This window comes from Pantherophis guttatus, chromosome 2 (assembly GCF_059756535.1).
Source record: "Pantherophis guttatus breed Tessera chromosome 2, ASM5975653v1, whole genome shotgun sequence".
NCBI lineage: Eukaryota > Metazoa > Chordata > Lepidosauria > Squamata > Colubridae > Pantherophis > Pantherophis guttatus.
Window position 1 is genome coordinate 168,667,838 of NC_142064.1, and position 25,452 is coordinate 168,693,289.

At 35.1% G+C, this 25,452-nt stretch overlaps 1 protein-coding gene across 1 annotated transcript in view; it reads left to right on the forward strand.

Annotated features, from left to right (window-relative positions):
- Nucleotides 1–278: 278 nt before the first annotated feature.
- The window catches only part of COX10 (cytochrome c oxidase assembly factor heme A:farnesyltransferase COX10), a 117,337-nt gene continuing 92,163 nt past the window's right edge, over nucleotides 279–25,452 (forward strand). Inside the window, exons 1-4 of the mRNA XM_034408355.3 lie at nucleotides 279–2,905; nucleotides 6,270–6,396; nucleotides 7,073–7,394; nucleotides 18,819–18,943. Of these exons, the coding sequence (XP_034264246.1) occupies nucleotides 6,304–6,396; nucleotides 7,073–7,394; nucleotides 18,819–18,943 (540 nt within the window). The 5' untranslated portion in view covers nucleotides 279–2,905; nucleotides 6,270–6,303. The remainder of the gene's footprint in view (nucleotides 2,906–6,269; nucleotides 6,397–7,072; nucleotides 7,395–18,818; nucleotides 18,944–25,452) is intronic.

Sequence of the window (25,452 nt, forward strand, 5' to 3'; positions counted from 1 at the left end):
AGGAGAGTTGGACTCTTGTGGGCACAAAAGGACTCCAGACGGATGTCATGCTTGACCCCTCCCTCAGGCTCAGGACAGTCATCTCCTACAGATTATATATACTTTATTATATGAAGATATACACATTTCTCAAGAATGACTGCACTTTTATGATTTACAGTTGTACAATTTGCAATCTTTGATTCATGATACTTATGCGAACTTATGGAAAGACTGATCAATATAATTCCATGTGGTCATGATTTAACACTGTGTTTAAAAATGAAGGTATTTACTATTTATGTCTTTCCTTTTTTTATTTTTTTGTATATTAAAAGAAAGAAATCAAATGTGAGTTTGTTTAACTAAGGATCTTATTTGGAACTGATGGTTCAAGATCAAGCTGGTAATTAAAATAGAGAATCTAGCTTCCAAAACAAATCAAATATACACAAGTACTTTAATGTATCTTCCTCAGGATATAAGATATATGAATAAGTTGATGAATAGAGCCTTGATAGTACAGTGGTTTAAGCACCCTGTTATTAACACAGCTGCCTGCAATTTACTGCTGGTTCGAATCTCTCCAAGGCTCAAAGTTGACTCAGCCTTCCATCCTTTCTAAGGTAGGTGAAATGAGGACCCAGTTTGTGGGGGCAATAAGCTGACTTTGTATAAATATACAAAAGTATGAAGGCTATTGCTTAACGCATTGTAAGCTGCCCTGAGTCTCCGGAGAAGGGCGGCATATAAATCAAATTAAAAAAAAAAAAAAAGCTCAAGATTTTGGTTACGGATAACAGCTTTCAGCACCTTTTCCACAGATACAAGGTTACTAAATTTACATTTAAAACTCTAACCAAAAGCAAAAAATAAGCTTGGCAAATAAAATCATTTTCTTCACTTCAAAATGATCAATTTAGTAAGCCAAATGCTGGTCAAAAACTAGGCAGCAAAATAAATAGTAAAATGGAGGTAAAGTGACATCCTGTTGCAATTCAGGAAAGCCATCTAATTGGCTATTCTGTCAGATCTTGAGCTTGATATGTGATATAACTATTTGTCTTGCAGTGGGATGTTTATATAGTACCATATTATATTATGTTCCTTGGTATAGAAATGGAAGTTGTATTCTGTTATGTAGTGTTTCAAACTGAATGTAAACTTCTCAGAGATAGCCTAAGAAAAACAATAATTTGATCAGGGACAGAAGCCTTCTTTTGGGGTCAGGAAAAAGGATTTTTTGAACAAATCATTGGGAAACTAGGATGGGAGAAAAGATTTCTTCAGGTATCCTGAACCAAGACTATTTGCTATAAAAGCAAATAACATTCAACACTTATGAATGTTTATGCTGATTTATGCAGAAAAATGCAGCTTGCAAATGATGTTAAACAATACAAATAAAAAAGCAATTTGTATAATGAGTACAATAAAAGTCAGCAAATGCAATTGAAATATATATAACTAATCAACGGCTATATACCTCAGAATTAAATTAAGCTATTCGTCATTCCAGGTCTGCCAAGGAAAAGCACTAGACACAGGAATTTTGGAAAATTCTCTTTGCCTCTCTTTTATTCCACAGTAGGAACATGGAGGCAGCCAAAGGTGGTACAATAAAAATGTGTGAATAGCTATTTCTGCAGACATACATAAAGCAGCATTGATTTGTTTAAACACAGACCATGCAGTGGTCTATGCCAAGAATTTTCTAAGCAAATGGAAAAACTTACCGTATTTTTTTTATTGTGAATGGTATGTTTGATTTACTACTCAATTTATTTTCTTAATGAGAATGTAGCCTATTATTTGGCCACCAACTCTACAATTTAAGCCCTGAATTGTGTAAAAAATGCATTTCCTTTCCCAGCAAAGAAAAACAAATAGCTTTTAGACTAAGCATATTTCTCATTCTATTTGAAATGTATTTTTGTTTCTACTTTTCAGCGTATCATCCTCCCAAAGAAGTTTAGAATCTGTCTAGAGCCATTTCTAAATGATTTTCCCATACAAGAGCGGACAGCAAAGATTTTGTGGAAGATTCAACCGAACATGTCATTTGCTTGCTTTCCTCTACTTTTAGGGAGCCTTCCCGCTCTTATCTGGAGACATATATCTAATGTATGCTTGACGAAAATAAATAAATAAAAATAAATAAACACACACACGCCAAATTAAAAGCATCGTCTAAAAAAACCGGGCAGGACTTTTCGTTACAAGATCACCCAAGAAGTAAAGCAGCTCTTAGAGAAGTGATAAAGAACCGAGTATGCTGTGCGAGAATTTGGAAGATCTTAGCGATCGACTGAAATCTTTGCTCAGCATGCAGTTTGCTGAACGTTTCCACCTTCCAACTACTACGCAGGAAAAGAAATACCTATAACTATAACTATAACTATAACTATAACTATAACTAACTAACTAACTAAATGTATGTATGTATGTATGTATGTATGTATGCATGCATGTATGTATATGTATATATTTATTTATTTATTTATTTCCCGCCAGGGTAACCCTCTGCCAGCCTTTAGGGCGCCGCGTGGCAAAATCTCCCGTGGGGAGGGGAGGAGGGGAGGGGAGGGGAGGCGGCGTCAATCTTGCGAATGAACCTTCCTCGAGCTCCTTTCGGTTACAACCCGACCTTGCTCACTCGCTCGCTCGTTCTCTCCCGGAAGTCCCCGCCTAGTGACCCGGAAACGAAGAGACATCCGTAGCCGGGAAAGGTCGTTTTCTTCTCCAAGATGGCAGCGCCCAGAGAGTCGTGTTGAAGGAAATGAAGGGCAGGCTGAGCGTCGGGGCCGGGGCCGGTCCTTCCGTTACCCGCTTTACCTCAGGTTAAGGCCGGCCCTGAGATCGACACGCCTCAACTCGACCGTAGCTTTTTGTTCACTTCGCGGCGGTTGGAGGCGAGTGCCTCAAGGTAACTGACTATGTAGCGAAGGTCGATTCCTCGGACTTGCTTGCTTGCTTGCTTCCACTCCCTGGATTTATTGTCCCACAGGAGCGATGGATTGGAGTGGTTGACGTGGGGAAGACGCTTCTTCTGCGCATCGTTTTCTCTGTCAGATTTTTGCTTTTCTTCCCGATGTTTCAAAGGGTGATTGGAGGTCAAGATCGTGTTTTAGCCTGTCGAGCTCAACTGCTGCTTGTTTCATTGCTTTTCAAGCCACCGTGAAAGCTCAGAGGTTTCAATCTGAGATAATCCGCAGGCAGCTGTTAAACTCTAGCTAATAAGAGGCGTTAAACCATAATTAAAGACAAGGGAACGATTTTCGATTCACTTTATGTTACTTATCCTGAATCGAGTTCTAGATCCCGGTGACAGCAGGGATCAATAGTAGCCATCTTGATCAGTCCTAAATCAAAGCTCTTGCAAGGATTTTTTTTTTTTTTTGGCAATCCGTTTGTTTCTGCATATTTGTGCTATCCTCAATCTTGACAAGCATCATTTTTTTCCTAATCCATTTACACACTAAAATATTAATCTCCTTAATCTGTAGTGCTAATTGGTGAAAGTAAAACTTTTAATAATGTAAATGTTTTAAATTTTAGAATAGAATAAAATGGAATTTTTTATTGGCCAAGTGTGATTGGACACACAAGGAATTTGTTTTGGTGCATATGTTCTCAGTGTACATAAAAGAAAAGATAACGTTCATCAAGAATCATAAGGTACAACACTTAATGATAGTCATAGGGTACAAATAAGCAATCAGGAAACAATATCAATATAAATCGTAAGGGTACAAGTAACAAAATTACAGTCATACAATCATAAGTGGAAGGAAATGGGTGGTGGGAACGATGAGATTAATAGTAGTGCAGACTTTGTAAATAGTTTGACAGTGTTGAAGGAATTATTTGTTTATCAGAGTGATGGCATTCAGGAAAAAAACTGTTCTTGTGTCTAGTTCTGGTGTGCAGTGCTCATTGTTTTGAGGGTAGGAGGTTTTTTTTGGTTTTTTTTTTTGTTTGTTTTTGCTTTAATTTATATGCCGCCCTTCTCTGGAGACTCAGGGCGGCTTACAATGCGTTAAGCAATAGCCTTCATACTTTTGTATATTTATACAAAGTCAGCTTATTGCCCCCACCATCTGGGTCTTCATTTCACCTACCTTTGAAAGGATGGAAGGCTAAGTCAACCTTGAGCCTGGTGAGATTTGAACTTGCAGTAATTGCAAGCAGCAGTTGTTAATCACAGTGCTTTAGTCCACTGTACTACAGGCTCGTTGAAACAGTTTGTGTCCAGGATGTGAGGAGTCTATAAATATTTTCACAGCCCTCTTTGACTCGGGCAATATACAGGTCCTTAATGGAAGGCAGGTTGGTAGCAATTGTTTTCCCTTCACTGTGAAAAAGCTTTTCAATTTAAAATGTCTATGTGGCTAAAAGAGTGTCTCTGTTTCCTGGAGACATGTTCCATTAAATACTTATACGCTTTTAATACTTACACTATGTAAAAATTAATATATACTGGTACGTAGAAGCATATTTTATGCCTTTGAGTCAGTTTTTGACTTCTCACATTAGCATCATTAAGTTCCCGCAGGTTTCTTGGCAATATTTCAAAAGTGGCTTGCCATTGGTTCCTTGTTGGGCTGAGACAGAGTAACTGGCTCAAGGTCAGCCAGCTGGCTTCGTACATAAAATACAATTAGAACTCAGTTTCTAGTTTTCTACCGGGTTATTTAACCACTATACCAAACTAACTCTCAAGCATATTTTATGTATATATAAAATTTAGAGGTGTCCTTGGTACTCTCTGAGCTTGCTTGTTTTCTGATGATGTTATCTAATTTGGGTAATGAAACAGCTGCAAGAAAACAAGCAACATCTCAGAGAGCACCAAGGACCCCCCCCAGCCCCATTTCAACCGTGAGCTATAAATATTCTCCTTTATTGACATACAGTTGTTAAAAAGATTTTTTTTGTTTGAGATTACTGAAACTGCTTTTTAGTGGATCTTTAGCAGAACTATGATATATGAGTTTGAGCAGGAACAGTACTTTAGATGGCTTTTTTACTCTGACAGTTAAAAAGCTGAAATTTTATGGTTGCTTTATATCATAGCAAGTCATTTTTAAGTTCTGTAATAAACATGTTGCATCTGGTTAAACAATAAAATAAAACAGTCCTGATGTTAATGTTCAGTACTTTTATGAGCTGTTTTTAAGCAAATGTTCCATCTTACTGATGCTTGACTTACTGTAAACAATTTTATAGCCAATGGGACTAGTAAAAGAATTTAGCTTGGTTGTTTGAAAATAAATACTAAATGATTTTCCTTTGTATTTGGCAAATTGTATGTAATTTCTGTTTTTTTAATCTTATTTCTCTTGTGCATCTTCCTCTTGCTATTGAAATTGAAGATCTGTATAAGTTGGTTTTAGGAAATGCAAAATGTCTTGCACAGAACAACTATTTTTGAAATTGTTTATGTCCGAATTAAAGTGTGTGGTTGGATATAGATTGAAACAGTCCAGCTATGGTCTAAACATAGCCATTCTTGCACAAGTGTTGTGATATACTGGCAGGCAGGACACTAGGACATATCACTATAGGATGGAGACAATGGCAGCCAAGAGAAAGGAAAATTCTGCAAAGATCAGGGAGATGTAGGCTGGTGAGATATAATGCATTGGGACATTGGTCCTGACAACTGAGAGAAGGCAGAAGGAGGTGTGAGGAGAAAAATTTGTGAAGATCAGTGCAAGGTTAGATTGGTTTGTAGTTTGCTTATATTTGATAGAACTATGAAACCAGTATTATTTGAGAGAGCATCTGGAGTATAATGGTTGCCATTGAGATTAGATACTGTGAGTGAAGGGTTTCTATTGCATATTTTTCCATTTAATATGCTTTTCAATTTGTATTGTATTGTTTTATAGTTTTTATTTGTATTATTTTAGGTAAGCTGCTGGAAATAGCACTGTGAAGAAACAATATACCAACGTTATTAAATAAATGGCTTGTGTCAGTGGTAGAGGGGAAGGAAGGAAAAAATAGATGCTGGAAAGCATGTCGGCTGGTGAGATAAACTGTCTTCAGAATAGTTTCATGGAAGAAGGGAAATATGTATACTAGTCTTACCTTTCTTGCATTGGGATCCCTGCAGACTTTATTTAGGCAACTGAGAACAGCAAAGAAGTTTTTAATTTTATTTTGTTGAACAGTGGTTCCTATAGGATGGCTTGGCAGAACTTCTCCTGCATTATGTTTGATGTATACACCTGTAGTTTGCTTAATATTGTAAATGTCTTTTTAAGAGGAAATCTCTTTTGCAGGAAAACTTTTGCAGCACATCCAAGAAAAAACATCATGCAACAGATGCCATGCAAGTTCGCATGTTTCTTTAGAGTCGTCAAAGTAAAGGGAGTTACATTTCAACAGCTGAACTTCTTCAGGCGAAAAGTAAGCTTATATAACATTGCATACCACCTCAAAAGCTGGAATTGATTACAGCTGTACAATTTCTGGATTGATTAATTATGAGCTATTGTGCTATTGTCAACTCTTAGCAACAACATAGATAAACCATCTGGCCTTTTAAGCCTCTCATCATTTTGCCATCACCATTTTAATTGAGTCCATCCACTTTGCTGCTGTTTGTCCTCTTCTGTCTTTGCCTGCATATTTTCTTTACGCTCATATCCACTTGGATATGATGGCACTTCAGCATTTGGAATTTACAAATGGAGATGAAAATACATGTTAAATATCCCAAGGGAGAAAAAATAACACTTGGGTAGAATTAAATTGGGTTATGTTTTAGTCACATCATCCATGGATGGATTACATTTATATAGCAAGGAAGAACTGTAAATCATGGCATTCAACTAGAATTTAAGGTACTCTTAGTAATAATCTTGCATTAGTGTTTTAAAATATAAAATAGCTGTAAGATAAAGAAATATTTCTGGATATGTTACTAGGGAAAAAAAGCTCTCATGAAATTATCATATATAAATTCAATCAATACAATGTGACTTTTTTCAGAAGCATATAGAAAGTGAAAAGTGTGATTTGAAGAAACCTAAATATGTTAAAATGGCTGTTTTTTTTTAAAAAAAATATTTTTCTTTTCCAGTATGTAATGCAGCATAAGAAAAGACTTTTCCAGCAAGCAAAGCTGAAGCCAGCATCAGCAGTACCGCCTTGCCTGGAAGGACAGCGTTCAAATGAAGAGACAATGATCGTTCATGAGGTGAAATCAATTTCACCTCTTCTGCCTCCCTTCTCAGAGAAACCAGTAATGAATGAAGAAACACTGAAGTTGACAGCAGCTACTACTGTTGCAAAAACTGTGGAAGAATCAGCATCGAAAGAAGAAAAAGATTGGAAGGAAATGAAATTAAATGTGGATACTTTACCTAACATTTTGGTTCGTTTGACCAAAATTAAACTTACAGGTAGGTCTTTTTTTTCTTTTATGGAACTGCTTTATTACATGTATTTTCTTCTTTGCATTTTTCTATTTTTTTTAAAAAAAAAGGGGGGTGGTGGTTTTTTTTTTAACAAACAAACATTTAGTACATCATTCATTTCTTCCATGTGACATCTCGGTGTTATCTCCAAAAACTTCTTCGTTTCTATTATCTCTACTATCTTTGTTCTCGTCAACTCCATTACAAAAATTTCCCAGTAATCTAATATTCTAGTTGTAACATATTTTATCTATCTCTATTAAAGCTTATTTATATCTTTTTTCTAACCAATAGTAAAATTGATTCCCTATCTTAAATATTTACATAATATACATAATATTTATCTCTAACTTTTCCCCATACCAATAACAATGCATTTCTTATATAATGTCCATGAAAGTACGTATTTATCTTAATTCTATCATACCATAAGAATGCATGCCAACCCAACTGTAAATCATGGCATTCCAGTGTTAATAGTCTTGTATTTTTTAGTTTGACCCATTCTTTCAGCCGTGTCAATGCTGCTGCTTGATAATATAGTTCCCAATGTGGGAGTCCAAATCATCCTCGTAGTCTCGTATCATGAAGCATTTTTAAACTTATTCTTGCTTTTTTGCCTTGCCATATAAATGTCCTTATTGTCTTATTTAAGTATTGAAAATAAATCTTTTCAATTTTTATCGATATTGTCTGGAATAGGAATAGTAATCTTGGTAGTATATTCATCTTTATTATTGCTATCTTTCCCATAAGTGACAGTTGAAGATTCTTCCATTTCTCCAAATCTCTCTCAATTTGTTCTTTTAGTCTATAATAATTGTGTTCTTTTATCGTTGCACATCTTGAAATCAAGTATACTCCTAAGTATTTAACTTTTCTTACCACTTGTATATCTAATTTCTCTTTTCTCTCTCTTTTTTGTTTTTTCTGTAGTGTTTTTCACCAAAATTTTTGTTTTTTCTTTATTTTTAATCCAGACACTTTTCCTTAATTTTCTATTTGCTCTAATAATTTTGGGCCTCTAACTTGTGGTTCCTCTAAAATAAATACCAAATCATCCACAAAAGCTTGCAATTTATATTCCTCTTTTTTAATTTTCATCCCCTTTACCTCTTTATCTCACCTAATATTTCTATTTAATACTTCTAAAGTCAGCATAAACAATAATGGTGATAAGGGACATCCTCATCTAGTACCTTTCATAATACCAACATTTTCTGTCATTTCACCATTCATCATTATTTTAGCAGATTGATTGTCATAAATCGTTTTTGTGGTATTTATAAATCTCTCCCCAAAGTCCATTCTCTGTAATTGTTCTATCATAAATTGCCAATTCACATTATCAAAAGCTTTTTGGGCATCTAAAAACATCATTACCATTTGTTTTTCTGAATGTATCTCATAATACTCCAGAGTATTCAAAATTACCCTCATATTATCTCTAATTTGCCTTTTAGGTAAAAATCCATTTTGATCTGTATGAATAAGTTCATTTAATGGTCTTTTTAATCTATTCGCCATTATTGAAGCAAAAATCTTGAAATCCACATTTAATAGTGAGATAGGTCTCTTGAGAATAAATCTATTCTCTCTTGAGAATAAAGTTTTTTATAGTATTTTTGAATTATTATCTTCTTTTCCTCGTTTCTATAATATAATTTCCCCTCTTCATCCTGTAAATATTTTATTTTCTTCTTCTTATCTTTTTTCAATTTATATGCTAACCACCTTCCTGGTTTATTTGCATTTTTGAAGAAATTCTGTTTAGTTATTCTTAATTTATTTGCTAGTTGTTCCTGTTCATTTAAGTTCATTTCATGTTTTTTCAATTCCATCAACTTCTTAGTTTTTTTATTTTGAATATCTTTTTGAAATTCTTTCTCTAAATTCTTATACTCCTCTTCCAATCTTATCTGTTTTTGTCTTTTCTTTTTATTCTTTTTCCCCAAATATGTTATTGCCAGACCTCTAATATAAGCTTTCATGGTATCCCATACAGTCTGAAATGATATGTCCTCTTTTTTATTTATTTTAAAGAAAAAATCTAATTCTTTCTCCATAAACTGTTGACGATCCTTTTCATTTAGTATTGTTGCATTTAAGGTCCATCTCGTCCTTTTCTTTTGACCTTTCCATGTTATTATCATTGGATTATGGTCCGCCCAAATATTTGAGTCAATATTTACTTCTTGTATATTATCCATAAATTCTGTTCACATCCATATCATATCTATCCTCAGCCTTGATAAATGTCTATTTGAGCAAAAGGTATATTGCTTTTCTTTCATATGTTTTTGTCTCCAAACATCTTGAATGCTCAATTCTTCTGTCATTGTGAAAAAAGACTTCGGCAGTGTTCTTCTGGACTTTTTATTTAACTTCGTTGTTTTATAGTCCAAATCCACATCTACTATAGCATTAAAATCACCCATTATACATACAAATTCATAATCCAGTTCTAGGATTTTTTGTGTAATCTTCGGTAAAATTCTTCTTGCTTTTCATTTGAGGCAAATACTGCTATCAAAAGTATTTGTTTTAAATTCATTTTTATTTCCACCATCAAAATGCTACCTTCTTCATCTTCAAAGCATAATTTAGGTTCTAGTTTTTTCTTTAATATACAATACCACTCCTCTTTTACTCTGTTGTATCAATGATGTAAATAGAACCCCTAATTTTGGATATTGTAATAATTTTACATGTTGTTTTCTAATGTGTACTTCTTGTAAACATATAATGTCCATCTTCAAACTGTTAAATTTGGTTAAAGTTCTGGGTTTTTTTAATCGCCGCATTTAGTCCATTTGCATTTAGTTCTATTGCTTTGATTTCTTCTTCCATGGTTTACTTGTTGCTAATTTTTAACTTCATCGCCCTTGTCTCTCTTTGTTCCATTGGATCTTTAGATCTCGCCCCTTCCCTTAACGTTCTTTCTTTCCCGTAACTTTTTTAAAAGGATATTAAGCACATAGATAGTCCTTATTTAATGCTGATAATTGAGCCAAAATGTCCATTGCCAAGATATGCGGTCATAAAGCACAGCATTATGTGCCTGCACTGCTTAGCAATGAACATTCCAGCACTAACATTGCCATGATTAACTGAATCACCTTTAATCATTAAATGAGGCCCTCATGTGATTGTAACTTCTAATTTCCTGCTGGCTTCCCCCATTGTCTTTGCTTATGGGAGAGTCACAGATTGTTATTATATGACTATGTGACTATGGGACACTGGTCAAAAATACAGGCCAATTGGCAAGTGCCTATTTTGTAGGCATGTACATGTGAATGTAGAGTTCTGTAACACCTGAAACTTTAGGAATCAATTGTAAGTACCACTTGTTCAGCAATGTTGTAAGTTTATTTGCTTGCTGAATGAGTGGTTAACTGAGAATCAGCTATATTTTTTGGGTGGTAGTGGTCTTGAGCTGTTGAAAAATGGGGAAGGCTTCATAGAGACAGCATATATATTTGAATGCATGAAGAATTACAAATTAATTTTATTTAGAAATAATTTCAGAATAGTAATTGGCTTGTCTTTGTGAATACCATATTTTTCGGAGTATAAGACGCACCAGAGTATAAGATGCACCTACCTTTTTTGGTTGTTGTTTTTTTAAAAAAGGTTTTTTTTTTTATTTTTTAGACAAGCACACATACAAACATATAATGTATTTTCTTTGAACAGAGTATTTGACTGGTTCACAAATTTAAACAGTGTTTGGTCATTTCAATTAAATTTACAATTTCTATATTTCCTTTTTGCCATATTTATTCCTCATCTATTTTTTTTTTAAAAAAAACCAATATTATCCTTCATTCTCATCTCTAATCTTAATCAAATTCAATTTTTCCTTTCTATTCTATATTATACCCCTTTCCATTGTCATCTATTTTTATATCCATCCTCACATTTGTTAATTATTTAATATTACAATTGTTTAATACAAATTCAACATTTTTATATAAATCAATTAGTTATAACTATGTTTTTGTATATTAATCAATATGAACATGAATCTTCCAATTATTTCCATTCAATCCAATTTCTTACAAATCAATTAATTATATTTACCAATAATAATAAACCAAATAAGTTCCCCCATATATTCCTCCAAACCATAACTTAACCATTTCTGCTTTCAACACAATATACAAATAATAGCATCTCAATTATTACAATTCCCTAGTTAAATAGACCTTTTTTTCTTTTGTGTTTTAAAATCTTGAACTCTCCTCTTTTGCCCTAAATTTTCCATTGTTTGCACCTACCTTTTTTGGTGAGCAAAAAGAAAAAGAAATCTCTCTCCCTGCCTCATTTTGTGACCTTGCAGCAGAGCCTGCTTTACTTTCAGTTTCGTTTTAGCTAGGGGAAAAAAAATCTGCCCCAGCACTCTTTGCAGCAAGCAAAGAACTTGCAAAACAAGAGCTTGCAAAAGAGCCTGCGCAAAACAGCTGAGAGCAAATCAGCTGAGAGTCAGGAGGCCGATCTAATCAACTTGTGCTAATTAGCCTATGCTGAAGCTGAATGGGGCTGTTTTTTCTTGCTGTTTGCTTGCAAGGAGGTAACTGCTGGGAGGCAGAGGCCAAAGGGTGGGGGCCAGTGGGTGGGCAGGGTTACATTTGGTGTATAAGACGCACCTAAATTTTCACCCCCTTTTGGGGGGTAAAAAGGTGTGTCTTATACTCCGAAAAATACAGTAGCTATTTTGGAGCAGATACAGTGGCTTATTTCAGTTATCAAGTCCTACTTCTACATTGCATTTAGGTTTCAAACAAATTATTTGTTCATATCCAGGGTGGATAAAAATCAATGATTTTTTTTTAAAAATCAAAAAAATCAGATTTTTTTTTATTTAAATCGGATTTTTTTGATTTAAATCGGATTTTTTTTATTTTTATTGAATTTATTTTAATAAAAAACTTTTGGGGTAAAAATCTATCGTAAGATAGTTTTCTATTTAAGATACATAAATAATTTAGTTTATTCAGCATGAAATGGAGCTTAGTTATATAGCATGAGGCTGTATATTCTGCAACACTGGGACTATCGGTGAGTCAACAGTGGGTCAAAGGAGTAGCAGAGATCACAGTTGCTCTTTAAAAATTATGATTTAAATCGAGTTGATTTAAATCAAGCATTTTTACTAGTGATTTAAATCATGATTTAAATTGTGATTTAAATCAACTCGATTTAAATCAAATCCACCCTTTTCATATCAATTGCACTCTGAGAAACAGGTATTCAATTTAGTGATAAATGCTGTGTTCCTACAGCAGCTGTTTTATAACAGAGCCCATCACTTAAAAAAAATGTGTTCACAGTTCAAAAATAATTTAAATCTTCAAATTATTTGAAATATTATAATATGTGTATTAGTGACATCTGCTACATAGATTAGCTTATTGACTGCCTCATTTAGCACCCATTTGAACTTACAATGGTATAAAAAAATAACCCAAGGGGAAGTGAGATTGTAAGCCTGTTGCAAGACATAATTTTCTGCTCAGCATCTTTGGTTGCTCAATGAGTACTGCCTATAGTGTTAACATATTTTTTCCAGTTAAGTGACTGATAGCAGACATTCTTAAAATATCAACTTTTAATTTTATAAATATCTTGTTGCTTTACTATGCACATTCTTCAAATCTGATTTTACAGATTCTATGTACCCACTGTAGTCAATTATTATTTCTTCTTTGCTTGGGTTCTCAGGACAGCAAAGTTAAAATTTATATTTTGGCTTATGTGTTAAGTAGGCCATTAAATTGTACCACTTTGAATTAGGGAGAAGAAAAAAAAATAGTATCTTATTCTGTGAGTAGCAAAAATAAAAGTATGGATTCTAGCAAAATAAGATTCTAGATATTATTTACATAATATCTAAAAATCCTGATTTAATATATATTCTAGTAAATAGTTACATAAATTAACAAAATTTCTGAATTGTTTGCTACGTGATACAGCAAATTAGAGAAAAGGATAGGTTTGCAGAGGCGTGTGTAATAATCCTGATTTGGTATTATGAGTGAATGTTGTTAGCATTACAGTGTACTTTTTTCAATACCATTTTTCTTTGTTTGTTTTAAAAGTTTTGCTTACATTTGGTTCAAATACTGTCAATTGTGAGAATATTTTAAGAATATGAATTCCTTCTAATATTCATGATGTAACTGCCAGTGAAACAACCATATAACTAGAAACAAATCTAGGTTTACAATGTAAACAAATTGAGTCGCTTACCACCAACGTTACTCTTACAGTGTTTCAGTGAGCAAAGTGTGAAAGTGCAAGAAGAAAAATATTGATACAGACATTTTTTTGTAGCTTTCCTTGGGGAAATATTAAAATTTAGAGTAGTATGATGAAATTCTCCAACTATTCCCATTAAAGCAAAACTATACTTTTTTTCTTATTTTCGTTACACATTTATCATAAAATTTGTGATAATGATTTGTATGCAGGATTGTATGATGAAGAATACTACAACTTAGTTGGAGACCTTTGAGGCAGTAGGCTAAGGGAGGAGACAGGACATAGCAAATATTGCCTGCAGCCCCAGAATTTCCAACTCCATAAACTCTGCCCAGTTCTTTTAGACCTCTTAATGACATTTCACTACAAGCACAATTGAGCCCAAAATTTATATTGCTAAGTGAGATATTTATTGAGTTTTGCCCCATTTTACAAATTTTCTTGCCACATTTGATAAGTGAATCACTGCAGTTGTTCAATTAGTAACATGGTTGTTAAGTGAATCTGGCTTTCCCGTTGAATTTGCTTGTCAGAAGGTCACAAAAGTGATCACATTACCTCAGGACACTGCAAGCGTCATAAATATGAACCCGTTGTCAAGCATACAAATGTAAATCACATGACCATGGGGATGCTGCAATGGTCACAAGTGTGGAAAATGGTCATAAGTCACTTTTTTCAGTTTAGAATAGTCATTAACAGTCACTAAATGAACTGTTGTAAGTAGAGGAAGTTCGTACATACAAGTGTTGGTAAGTACGAGCACAGGTATTCCTCATTTACTGACCATTTGTTCAGAAACAATTTGAAATTACCATGGTGCTGAAAAAAAACCCACTTTAGAGGCCATTTACAACCTTTGCACTACACCTTAATTACGTGGTAACCATTATAGTCAGTATAATATTGTCCTGTGCCGGACCTGCATTTTCCCCCACTTTTTTTCTCCCTTCACAGGGAGCAGATTGATTGGAAAGAAAGGGATTGCAGGAGAGCCCAGAGCTGGAATCTGTAGGAAAATTATGCAAACATCTTACAGGTTTGTTTTGAAATCTTCTCTTTCCAATCAATTTCAGATAGGAGTAAACAGTTTATAACCCCAATTCGGACCAGAACTTCTATCGCTAAGGGAGGTGAGCGCTAAATGAGACATACCTCATTTTACAACCTTTTTGTTTTTTGCAATCGTCGTTAAGTCAATCACATGATCATTAAGTGAGGCTGGCTTCCCTCATTGACTTTGCTCGTCAAGAGCCAGCGAGGAAGATTGAGAATTGTGATCATGTGACTCTGGGAAAGATATGCTGCTTGCCAAGCTTCCAAATTTTGATCAGAGGTCTCTGGGGATGCTGCAGTGGTTATAAGTGCAAGGACATAGTCAAAAGTCACTTTTTTTTTCTTTTGATGTGTTTAAAATAGCAATCAGTTTACTTGTTTGAAATCCATCTCCAGTCTCTGCTCTGAAGTGTAGGGGATAAGGGTCAGGCAAAGGAGAAATTGCCAGCACAGATTGCTTGTTTGTTTTTTTTTCTCCTCTGCAGAGCAGAGAAATTGGAGAGGAGAGAAAGAGAGTTCAAGAAAACATGTTGGTTGTATAGTGCACCCAGCGCCTAGCCTCAAGTTGCGATTGATTGCATTGCTTTTGATGTATATAAAACGCAGTACACAGTACTTGAGTAGTCCAAAGGGCGAGGGAGTGGTTAGAAGGCAAACAGAGGCTGAAAATGAGAAAGCAGGTAGTCTTTTCAACCGGAAAGCACAGGGGTGGTCACTTGATTTCCCAGTTATTGACTGTTTAGCAATGGAATTCCCAATCCCAAATAGAGTCTTCAAGTAAGGATCACAAGTAATATCACAAGGATCACAAGTAGTTCCACTGCTGCCTAACTGAATGGATTTAGTTGAGGGTGGGAAGCTGAAAGGTAATCTGAGAGGTTCCTTTATTTCAATAAGATTCAGAATAACAGAGTTGGACGGGACCTTGTAGGTCATCTAGTCCAACCCCCTGCTCAAGCAGGAGACCTTATACCACAGGTGTCAAACTTGCACGCGTCACTTCGCTGTACTGTGATGTTTTGTGACGGTTTTCTCATTTGCGGAGATGGGGTAGGCGTGGCCTGCGCATGATGCATCTGGCCCGTGGGTCGCCAGTCTAACAACCTTGCCCTATATCATTTCTGACAAGTGGCTGTCCAGCCTCTTCTTAATAGCCTACAGTGATGAAGCACCTTCAACTTCTGAAACTGTTCCATTGGTTGATTGTTCTCCTTGTCAGAAATTTCTCCTTATTTCTTGGCTGAATCTCTCCTTGATCAGTTTCCATCCATTGTTCCTTATCTGGCCTTTGGGTGCTTTGGAAAGTAGATTGTCCCCCTCTTCTCTGTGACAGCCCCTCACACATTGGAACACTGCTATCATGTCACCCCTGGTCCTTCTCTTCACTAGACTAGCCATACTCAGTTCTCACAACCGTTCTTTATATGTTTTAGCATCTAGGCCCCTAATCATGATTCATGCCTTTTACTCTTACTTTTTAGCCATATGAAACCTTTGGGGGATGTCAGTCAACTGGATAGGATGAGATGGTAATATTCAGGTATACATCATTACTCAGGCCATAGTGGGGATCCCGTGGAAGTCTTGACCCAATGTCTGGAGGCTGTGAAGGATTGGAAGAGAAGTATCAGCCCTACAAGTAGGCCAGACTAAGATTCCAAAGCCAAATAACTCAGGACTATTACTGTAACAACTATAGGAACAAAATCTTGTAAGATTGAATGTGCTTCTCGCTTCCCTCATAAAGAAGGGCTTGCCAAAACTAATTTCTTGCCTTTGGCCCCTGTCCTGCTGTACTGACCATTGCCTTGGTACTGACTGTTCCACCTGTCATTCAAGGCCATTTCTTATGCTGTGTACAGGAAAGAACAAACTGAAATTAAACCCTTATAAATAGAGGTACTATTTTTAAAATTTGATCCGATTATTGTTAGGCTGAGGTTATGAGGTAAAAAAAAAATAACAGTGCCACATAACAGTATTCCTTAAGGAACAGGTTTGTGACCGAGGAGTCATCCTAGATCCATAATTACTACTAGATACACAAGTGGGTAGGGGGTGTTTGCATAATTTCAGCTGGTGTATCAGTTATAGTTCTGTTTGGAGGTCCTGGTAACTATCACCCATGAATTTATCAGCTCTAGCAAGGACTAATGAATTATATTCTACATGGGACCCTATGTGCCCCAATTCCTAGTTATTTGGAAGTTTTCCTACTCTGAATAGAATATTATTCCCTATTAGGTAGTTTAAGACTTGAGATTTAAGGAAGAAGAGTTGAGAAAACAATGTTTCTTGAATATACTTTCCATTCGTAAGGAATTCCTTACTTTTAGAAATTCAGTTTGAACTCTCCCTGCTAGTTTTTAACAGGGTAGTCAAGTGAAATTGTTCCAGAGAACGTTGTGCAACTTTATGAGTGTATGGTATGCAGAGGTTATAATTAATTAATAAATATGTGAAATGCTTGTGTTCAGTAACACTATCTTATCTTGGGTTAGTTCACCATGTTCTGTGGCAACTATACCCTTCAAGAAGCTATAGGAAGTTTAACATCAGAATACTTTATAGGAGTCGGCCTTAAAGGTAAACACATATTTATTTGCTTTATCAAAGACTGAGATGATGTACTTGACACTAAGAACTTTGTTTATGGATATAAGGTCTGAGCCAGCTTACAGCAATAGCCAGCCAATTGGATAAAGTAGAATATATTACAGCTGCTTTAATGAGATCCTGATAAGTTACAATGAAATTAACTTGGAGAAATCAATGAAGACTTTAATTAGAACACTGGCTCTGGTGTGTTAGAATTCTTTGGGGGCATTAAAATAATAATGTTACACAGACTGCTCCTCATTTCCCTATTTATAAATCGGCTAGTATCTTGCTATTATACATAAGTTTAAAGCAGTCTGTCTGATAAGTTTTAATTAAACTTCTAGTCGCAATGTAAAAGAAAATATATGCCTTATTAATGGAAACCTGGTATGTGTAGCAAAACTTGATAAAAAACAAATAAGAAGTCAGCAACAGATGCATTTGCATTTTTTAGCTATTACCACCTATTTTCTGTGTTGTTCTTTTTGTTCATAAGCCATCAAGAGTAGTTACAGAGTCACTACACAGTAACTACACAGTGGCTTTTAAATGTGGATGAATAAATACAGATAAAATGTGGACAAATAACTGTCAGTACAGTTAGTCCCTGATTTATGACTAAAATTAAGTCCAAGATTTTTGTTGTTAAGTGAGACAAATTTTTAAGTGAGTTTTGCCCCATTTTATGATTTTTCTTGCCCCAGTTGTTAAGTGAATCACTGCAGTTGATAAGTCAGTAACCCGGTTATTAAGTGAATTTGGCTTCCCTATTGACCCCATCTATGACCCCAGGACACAGCAACTGGTCATAAATATGAACCAGTTGCCAAGCAGCTGAATTTTGATCACATGATCATGGCGATGCCAGAAAGGTCGTAACTATGAAAAGCCGTCATAAATCACTTTTTTCAGAGCTGTTGTAACTTTGAACAGTCACTAAACAAACTAATTTAAGTCAAGGACTACCTGTACTAATTTTAATGGTTATAAATGTAGAAGGGCAAATTAAGATTGTACCTGTATTCTCCAGAGCTTTGGCCCTAATAATGAAAGGATACAATTTATTCCCTAGACGAGATTACTAATTCACATAAAGTGGACATTTACACAAGGGGAACACATTTCTGTGGGAATATCTTTACTTTTTAACTTTTTTAAAAAAAAATACTAAAATGCACAATTTTAAAAGAATATAAAAAATAATATGAAAAATTTACAAACAGTAAAATACAGTCTAATGGCCAGCGAATCTAAAATGTTATGACTAATATAATCTAGTACATCTATTAGAAATTTTAAAGCCATTTTCCTGCATTCTGTTAAGGCAAGAGGAAGGATTATTGCTGTTCCACAAATGTAGCACTGCTGTCCATTATTATTGTCCATTACTACCTTATTAATAATGTAACTGACATGTAATGAATGCAAAAGTATAAATTATCTTCCGTTTGTTTATTAGTGCTGAATTGTTTGTTTATATTTCAGTCCTGGTTGTAGGTACGGCTTCAGCTGGATTTGCGCTTGCACCCGTGCCGTTTGACTTAAGCTGCTTCCTATTGGTCACCCTTGGAACAGGCCTGTCATCGTGTGCAGCTAATTCCATTAATCAGGTCAGTGTTTTATTAATAGCCTTTTCACATGTTTAGATCAGAAGCAACTTAAAAATTTTCATTTGTTGAGGTTTTACTATGGTGAATCAAAGGGTAAGCATGTGGAAACGAATGTTTATGTTAGGAAAATGAAAATGTAAATTAAGTGGTATCAGGAACACACAGTAGAAAAGCAATGAATTGTATAAAGCTAAAGGTACAGTTAGATCTTCTCAGCAGTGTTCTCAAATCTATTACCTAATGTCTGAGTAAAGGATTTCCTTTCTGTCTTTTGATTGTTTGATGCACTGGTGCATTGATTTAAATTGGAAGAAACTCAGAAAATGTTGTACAGAAAATGTCAGTTTTTTCTTGGAAAGTCAGATGCATAGAAAGTGATGAACTAAATCCAAATTTCTTAAGCTTTATAGTGCTTTACAGACATCACACATACATCTTTCTTTAGTTGTACTGGCATTTTGGTTGTAACAGTCTTTGGAATAGTATGGTATGGAACATCCCATAGCCACCTAATCCAAACAGATAAAGGATACTTTGAAGCATTGCCCAAAGGTACTTTTTTGAAAAAGCAACTGGACTTCGTTTTTCCTGAAAAAAAAAGTCCAGTTGCCTTTTGAAAAAAAGCACTTTTGGGACAACCATGGCCTGCATGACTGAGAATCCCCATAGACATTTGAAGTATTGCCTGTCATTCCAGGAGGTATCGCTAATGAATCTAAACTTTCTTTTTTTTAGGTTTAAAAAACAGTTGGGGAATCTCTCCCCCCTACCCACTCCTGAAAAAGGAATAAAACTTTCTACATGCTATTTCTTAATTTCCAATTTAGAGAGTTCAGCTTCATTGGAATGAATTTAAAGAGAATTGGAAAGAAATGATCAGTGTACAAAATAAACTCATTCATTAAAATGTATCACTAAATAACTTCTTATCTTTACATACTATATATGAATCTAAGTCTCTTGTAATTCTCCCTCCCAAGCCAAGAAAAGACTATCAGAAGGCTTCTTTTCATTTTTAAGTAATTGTAGCTTAGAATTATGTCCAACCATTAAACTATAACTAATTCAAATTATGGTCTATTCTAAATCAACACACTGATTTTAATTAAACTATATTTAGTTTTAAGGTTAGGTGATATTAAGGTTTAGCTGACTGAACGCTGGCTAATTGAAAAGGTACTTGAAAGAATAAGAATGCTTACAAAATCTGCAGACTCATCATGTAAAAATAGAATACAGTTTATTGCTACATTCAATCTAAGCTACAATGTGTAGGTTGCTTTGAATTGTTGTCTTAATTGAGAACGTGTGTTTTTCAGACATGATAGCAGATTCTGAAAAGTAAAGTTCATATAATCATAAAACATAAGGATTGGAACATACCTTTGTGATCATCTAGGGCAAACTACTCTCCCAAATACCATGTCCAGACAGGACATGTAGCAGGAGTTTTCTTTTTTCCCTCCGAATGTGAACATTTTTGTTTCCTGGAATGCCTCATCATTTTTTTCTTAGTTCCCTGTGGGACCCCATACGTTCTCCTGGGGTCATCCTAGGATTCCAAGGAATTCAGTTTGAAAAAACCTTATGTGTGACATATTTCCCCAATAATATTATAATTGTTTCCCTTTTTCTGTATTTAGGCGTCTTCATGCCCAAATGTTTAGATATAACTTCTTTTATATATAAAATGCCTTCTCTGCTTGATATAAGATTCAGTTTAAAGGCTTTTGGATCAGACTTACAAAGTATCTTCCCAGTGTATTCTTCACAGCTCTCATGAAGTATATCTCATCCCTTGTCAGGCATCTGTCTTCATGGAAATTCATACCATGATTAAAGAATCCAAAGTATTTCCATAGTCAGTTGTTCACTTCCAGTATTCTTCCTTGTAGTGTTTTCAAAGCATGAATGGCCTGGATCAATGGAAGGAGATTTTTCTTCCTGTTCAAACAGATTGTCCATTTCTGCCAGGTCTATGGAATATAACGCCATCATAAGAAAGGCAAAAGGAGTAATCTGTTCCATTTTCATTCAATTGCTTCTTTACATATTATTAGCAGAGTATGCACCAGGCACATATAATTGGTTGATTGACTAATTCAATCTATGATGCTATGATGATGGCTCAGGTTTAGTTGGTCAACATCTATTCAGTGCATTGATTAGACTTTTGATCTATGTTGCCTTTATCAATTTTAAAGTGGTGTTGATTCAATACATAGAGAAAAATTGTGGGAAAACTGACAATTACAACTGCAAATTGCAATTTGCTTCATTTAATTATAATGATGTATGAAAACAATTGTATGCAAGATTGATGTGCCATTCCTGGAGGTCTCTCTGTTTCAATACCTATTTTTAAAAAGTTAAATGTGTATACTTGCTTTTGTCCTTTTCATTTTTTAATCCTTCATTAATGTCCTATGTAAAAGCATGTTTTATCATCTAATAATAACTACTGTACACTTGTTACAATATGTGTTTGACAACTGTTTACGTTCCCCTAAGTAGGAGGTTTCTGTCACTTCCTCCTCTTTGGGGCAGAAGCTTGAATCCATTCCTTTTCAGAGCTGAACAGTCCTCTTCCTCAGTCTCTGAGGCTTTTGGCAGCAGGTCGTCATCTGGAGGACTAGAAATAATGTTAGCAAGAAGACTCTGGGATACTTTCTAAAGCGGCAGAAGAAAAGAGCTTTCCCTTGTGTCAATTCTTCCATCTTATCATCCCTTCCACTTAGCTTTCTTTCATCATCTGGGAGACTACTTGGCTTTGTTTGTCTATACTAGACCTTTCAGTGCCCAATCCAAGATTTCTAATCTTCCATAATAAATTCGAGGATGAACAGTTTGTCTTTAGCCTCTTCATGCTGTGTGCTAAGAAGGCATTTAGGTTACCCTATCCCCGTGATGGCGAACCTATGGCATGTGTGCCACAGGTGGCACACAGAGCTCTCTCTGCGGGCACATGAGCTGTCACCCCAGTTCAGTTCTGCTGCACATGCGCGCGCGCCTCCCACCAGCCAGCTGCACAGGGGGCATGCAGGGGGTGTGTGGATGCATGGGGGGCACATGCGTGGGAGCTGCACATACATGCGTGGAGGGTGGGGGACATGCAGGGGGCATGCGCACATGCACAGCATGTGGACGTGCACACATGCAAGGGCCCGCACATGCATTGCATTTTGGGGGTTCAGGCATGCGTGCACTTTGTGTACTTGGTCTGGAAAAGGTTCGCCATCATGGCCCTATCCTTTATTCTTCATTAACTTTTGGTTATATTTTATGGAATGCTAAAATTAGTTATGTATAATGTGCATCTTAACTTACTAGGTTTCAGACAGTGAGCAATTTCATATTTGATGATACCAAGGTGTATGGTATATACATGTAGATAAGACAAGTAAGCCAAAATTCATTATATGATCGTTTTGAATTGACACACTAAAAAGTGTTGCATGGCTCATTGTTTGAGCAACCTTAATGAGCAAGAAATCCTATTAGTCGTTTTATATTTTTATATATATATATATATATATATATATATATATATATATATATATATATATATATATATATATATATATATATATATATACTTATTTACTAGGTGTTCATAAGTTTTATGTTTTTTTGTTTAGGATATGCATGTGTAATTGATTAGTGATAGTTGTAAGGATAAATAGGAAATTGCTTTTGGAGGTGGGACAAAAAGCTAATTATAGTATCCCTTTTCAGAAACAAATTGCATACATTATGCTATACACTGGTAATTATATTGTAAAGTGCATTAAATGTAACTTCTTCCTCCTAGAGAGACAGTTCCAATCTTTCTGAACAAGTAAATAATTTGGCATTTTATAGAAGCTAGAACAAAAGGCTTGTTGAATTATGAAATATATCAGCTGTAGAGCTTCCAAATTATGCCTCCCAGTTTTCTTTTATAAATCCTATCTCCCAAATAAATAAGAGAAGAAAATAAAATTCTACCTTCTCATCCCATTTCTCTTCCAGAAATATTTTATTATTTTTTTCACAATATGAATCACATTTCCAACCTGGGTGTTTTAGTTAAATATCCATTTTAGACTTGTAAATCTGTTGTCCAATCTTTATGAAAACTGAACATCAGGGTTATAGTAGTGTATTATCATATCTTTATGTGGAAAAATACATTATTAAAATTCAGCAACATTAATCTCTGTGTTATGCCACTCCAGTGGAGATAAAACCTGTAGTGTTTACAACAAAATCTATGGCTTTGAAATCTTAAAATAAGTCATATGAATTCCTCTCAGATTGGAATGGTTCAAAGTGGGGGAAGGTTGAAAAATGAAACCAGGATGTTTAAAATGATTTGATTATAGTGGCTGAAATATAAACAGTTGTGGTTGGGTTTGATTGATAATATCTTAAATTTAAGGTAAAACTTAAAATGGATATGAAAGTAAATGTGGTCAGCTAGAAGATAAGCAAATAAAGCTAGAAGATAAACAAATAAAAAGAACTAAGTTTCTCCAGAATTTATACATAAGTATGTGGTAATTTGATGTTAAAACCTTTCCTTCCTTCCTTCCTTCCTTCCTTCCTTCCTTCCTTCCTTCCTTCCTTCCTTCCTTCCTTCCTTCCTCCCTCCCTCCCTCCCTCCCTCCCTCCCTCCCTCCCTCCCTCCCTCCCTCTTAAAAGCAAAGTACTGGATTTTTTGTGTATGTTAATTATATTTCCTACTCTAGAAGTATATCCATAGGCATAGAACCCTACTTTAAAAAATCAGTGTGATCTACATGGAATGTTTCATTGTACAAAAACTATGGATAAAGCAAAAGAAGCGACACAGTTAAATGGATCAATATGTCTTCTATTCCAAAACAATTTCTCTGGTATTTAATTCCAGAGAAATTGTTTCGGAACAAAAGATATATCAGATCCATTTAACTGTATTGTTTCTTTTGCTTTATCCATAGTTTCTATATTTTACAATTCAGAATACTTCTTTACCTCTAAAATTCTCTGTGGAAGTTATCATGGCATAAGCATTTGTCTTGCTGTATTTTTGAAACTGAAGAGGTGGGCAGAAATCATGCTGCCAGCCCAGCAGCAAGATCTTCCTTTTCTTAACTTCTAATTTTGGGTTGAAGCCTGTTGGGAAATTAAAATGCTTGGACCATTTCAGCCAGTGCAGGATTTAAAATCTGTTATTATGTTTACAACTGTTGCTGCTCTTGAGGGCCTCAACCAGGTAACAGTTAAACCAGCAAGTTTCCCATAGACAAAAAGCTTCCCTAGCTGTATTGCTTCCAATATACAACATCTGTAGCAAGAGGTGAGGTATAATTTCAAAAATGTGGAGTGCTGCCTCAGTAATTTTACATTCAAAAGCCCTCCTCCATGAATATATGAATCTTATCAGGTGCTCCCTCTAAGACCTTATTCTAATATCCTCTCTCTCCCCCTATAAATCATTTATTTATTAAATTTATATGCGACCAATCTCACTGTCATGTGATTCTGCCTAGCTTACCACATGGTAAAATAACATTATAACTTTATATAATGGGTGTCAAACTTGCGACCTGCGGGCCATGCCCACTCCGGCTTAACAAAGGGGGAAAAGTTGCGATATGTCACGTGATGATGACATGACAACGCAGGTTTGATACCCCGTTATATAACATTAAAATAATAAATATAACTCTCAAATTAACAGAATTGGCCGAAGTTCGGGGCAGTATACGATGGGTTGGAGGTGGGATCTTCTGTTTAATCCACTAACCACTTCTATGTTGGCATGCCCCCGGGCCAATCAGCAGAGCCAAAAGTTTTAAAGCCCTTTCAGAAGGTGAAGAGGATGGGGGCAGATCACCTCAAGCGATAAGATGTTCCAAAGTGCAAGAGCCATAGCAGAAAAGGCTCTTCTCCTAAACTCCACCAGTCAGAATCCTTGACTGCAGTGTGCCTTTACTACTGGCGCATGTGGAGAGGCCAATCTCATTGGGGTGAGATGGTAGTAAAAAACAAAGAGAAAAGATCAGTGATTAACAGAAATTCAGTTTTGTTTTACTTTATGGTGGCTGACTTTGGATGGGGAAGCTTTCTGATTTCATTTTTTAAAAATTTGTTCAGCATAAATTTTTATTTGCAAAAGATTCTTAGGTGTTTAATTTTAACAAGATCCAGTATTGATTTCTTTTCTCCTTTTTGATACATTTTATTGCTATTATTTTCCATACTTTCCTATTTTTAAAGAACTTCAGTTAATAAGCAAATACTTGTGGTTAATTCAAATATTGATGGTCAATTCTGTTTTCATTTTCTATTTAGTTAGTCTGGATATGTATAAAAATGTAACTTTACATATTGAAAGTGACACTTTTTTGTTGCATAATGGCATTTTTTTCCTTAGCTAAATTTTATTCTTAACTACAGGTAAGTACTTAAAAGGATTAACAGTAAATTAATCTCTGTTGTTCTTGGATTCTCTTCCTGGATCAAGTCAGTCTTAGACTTTTCCA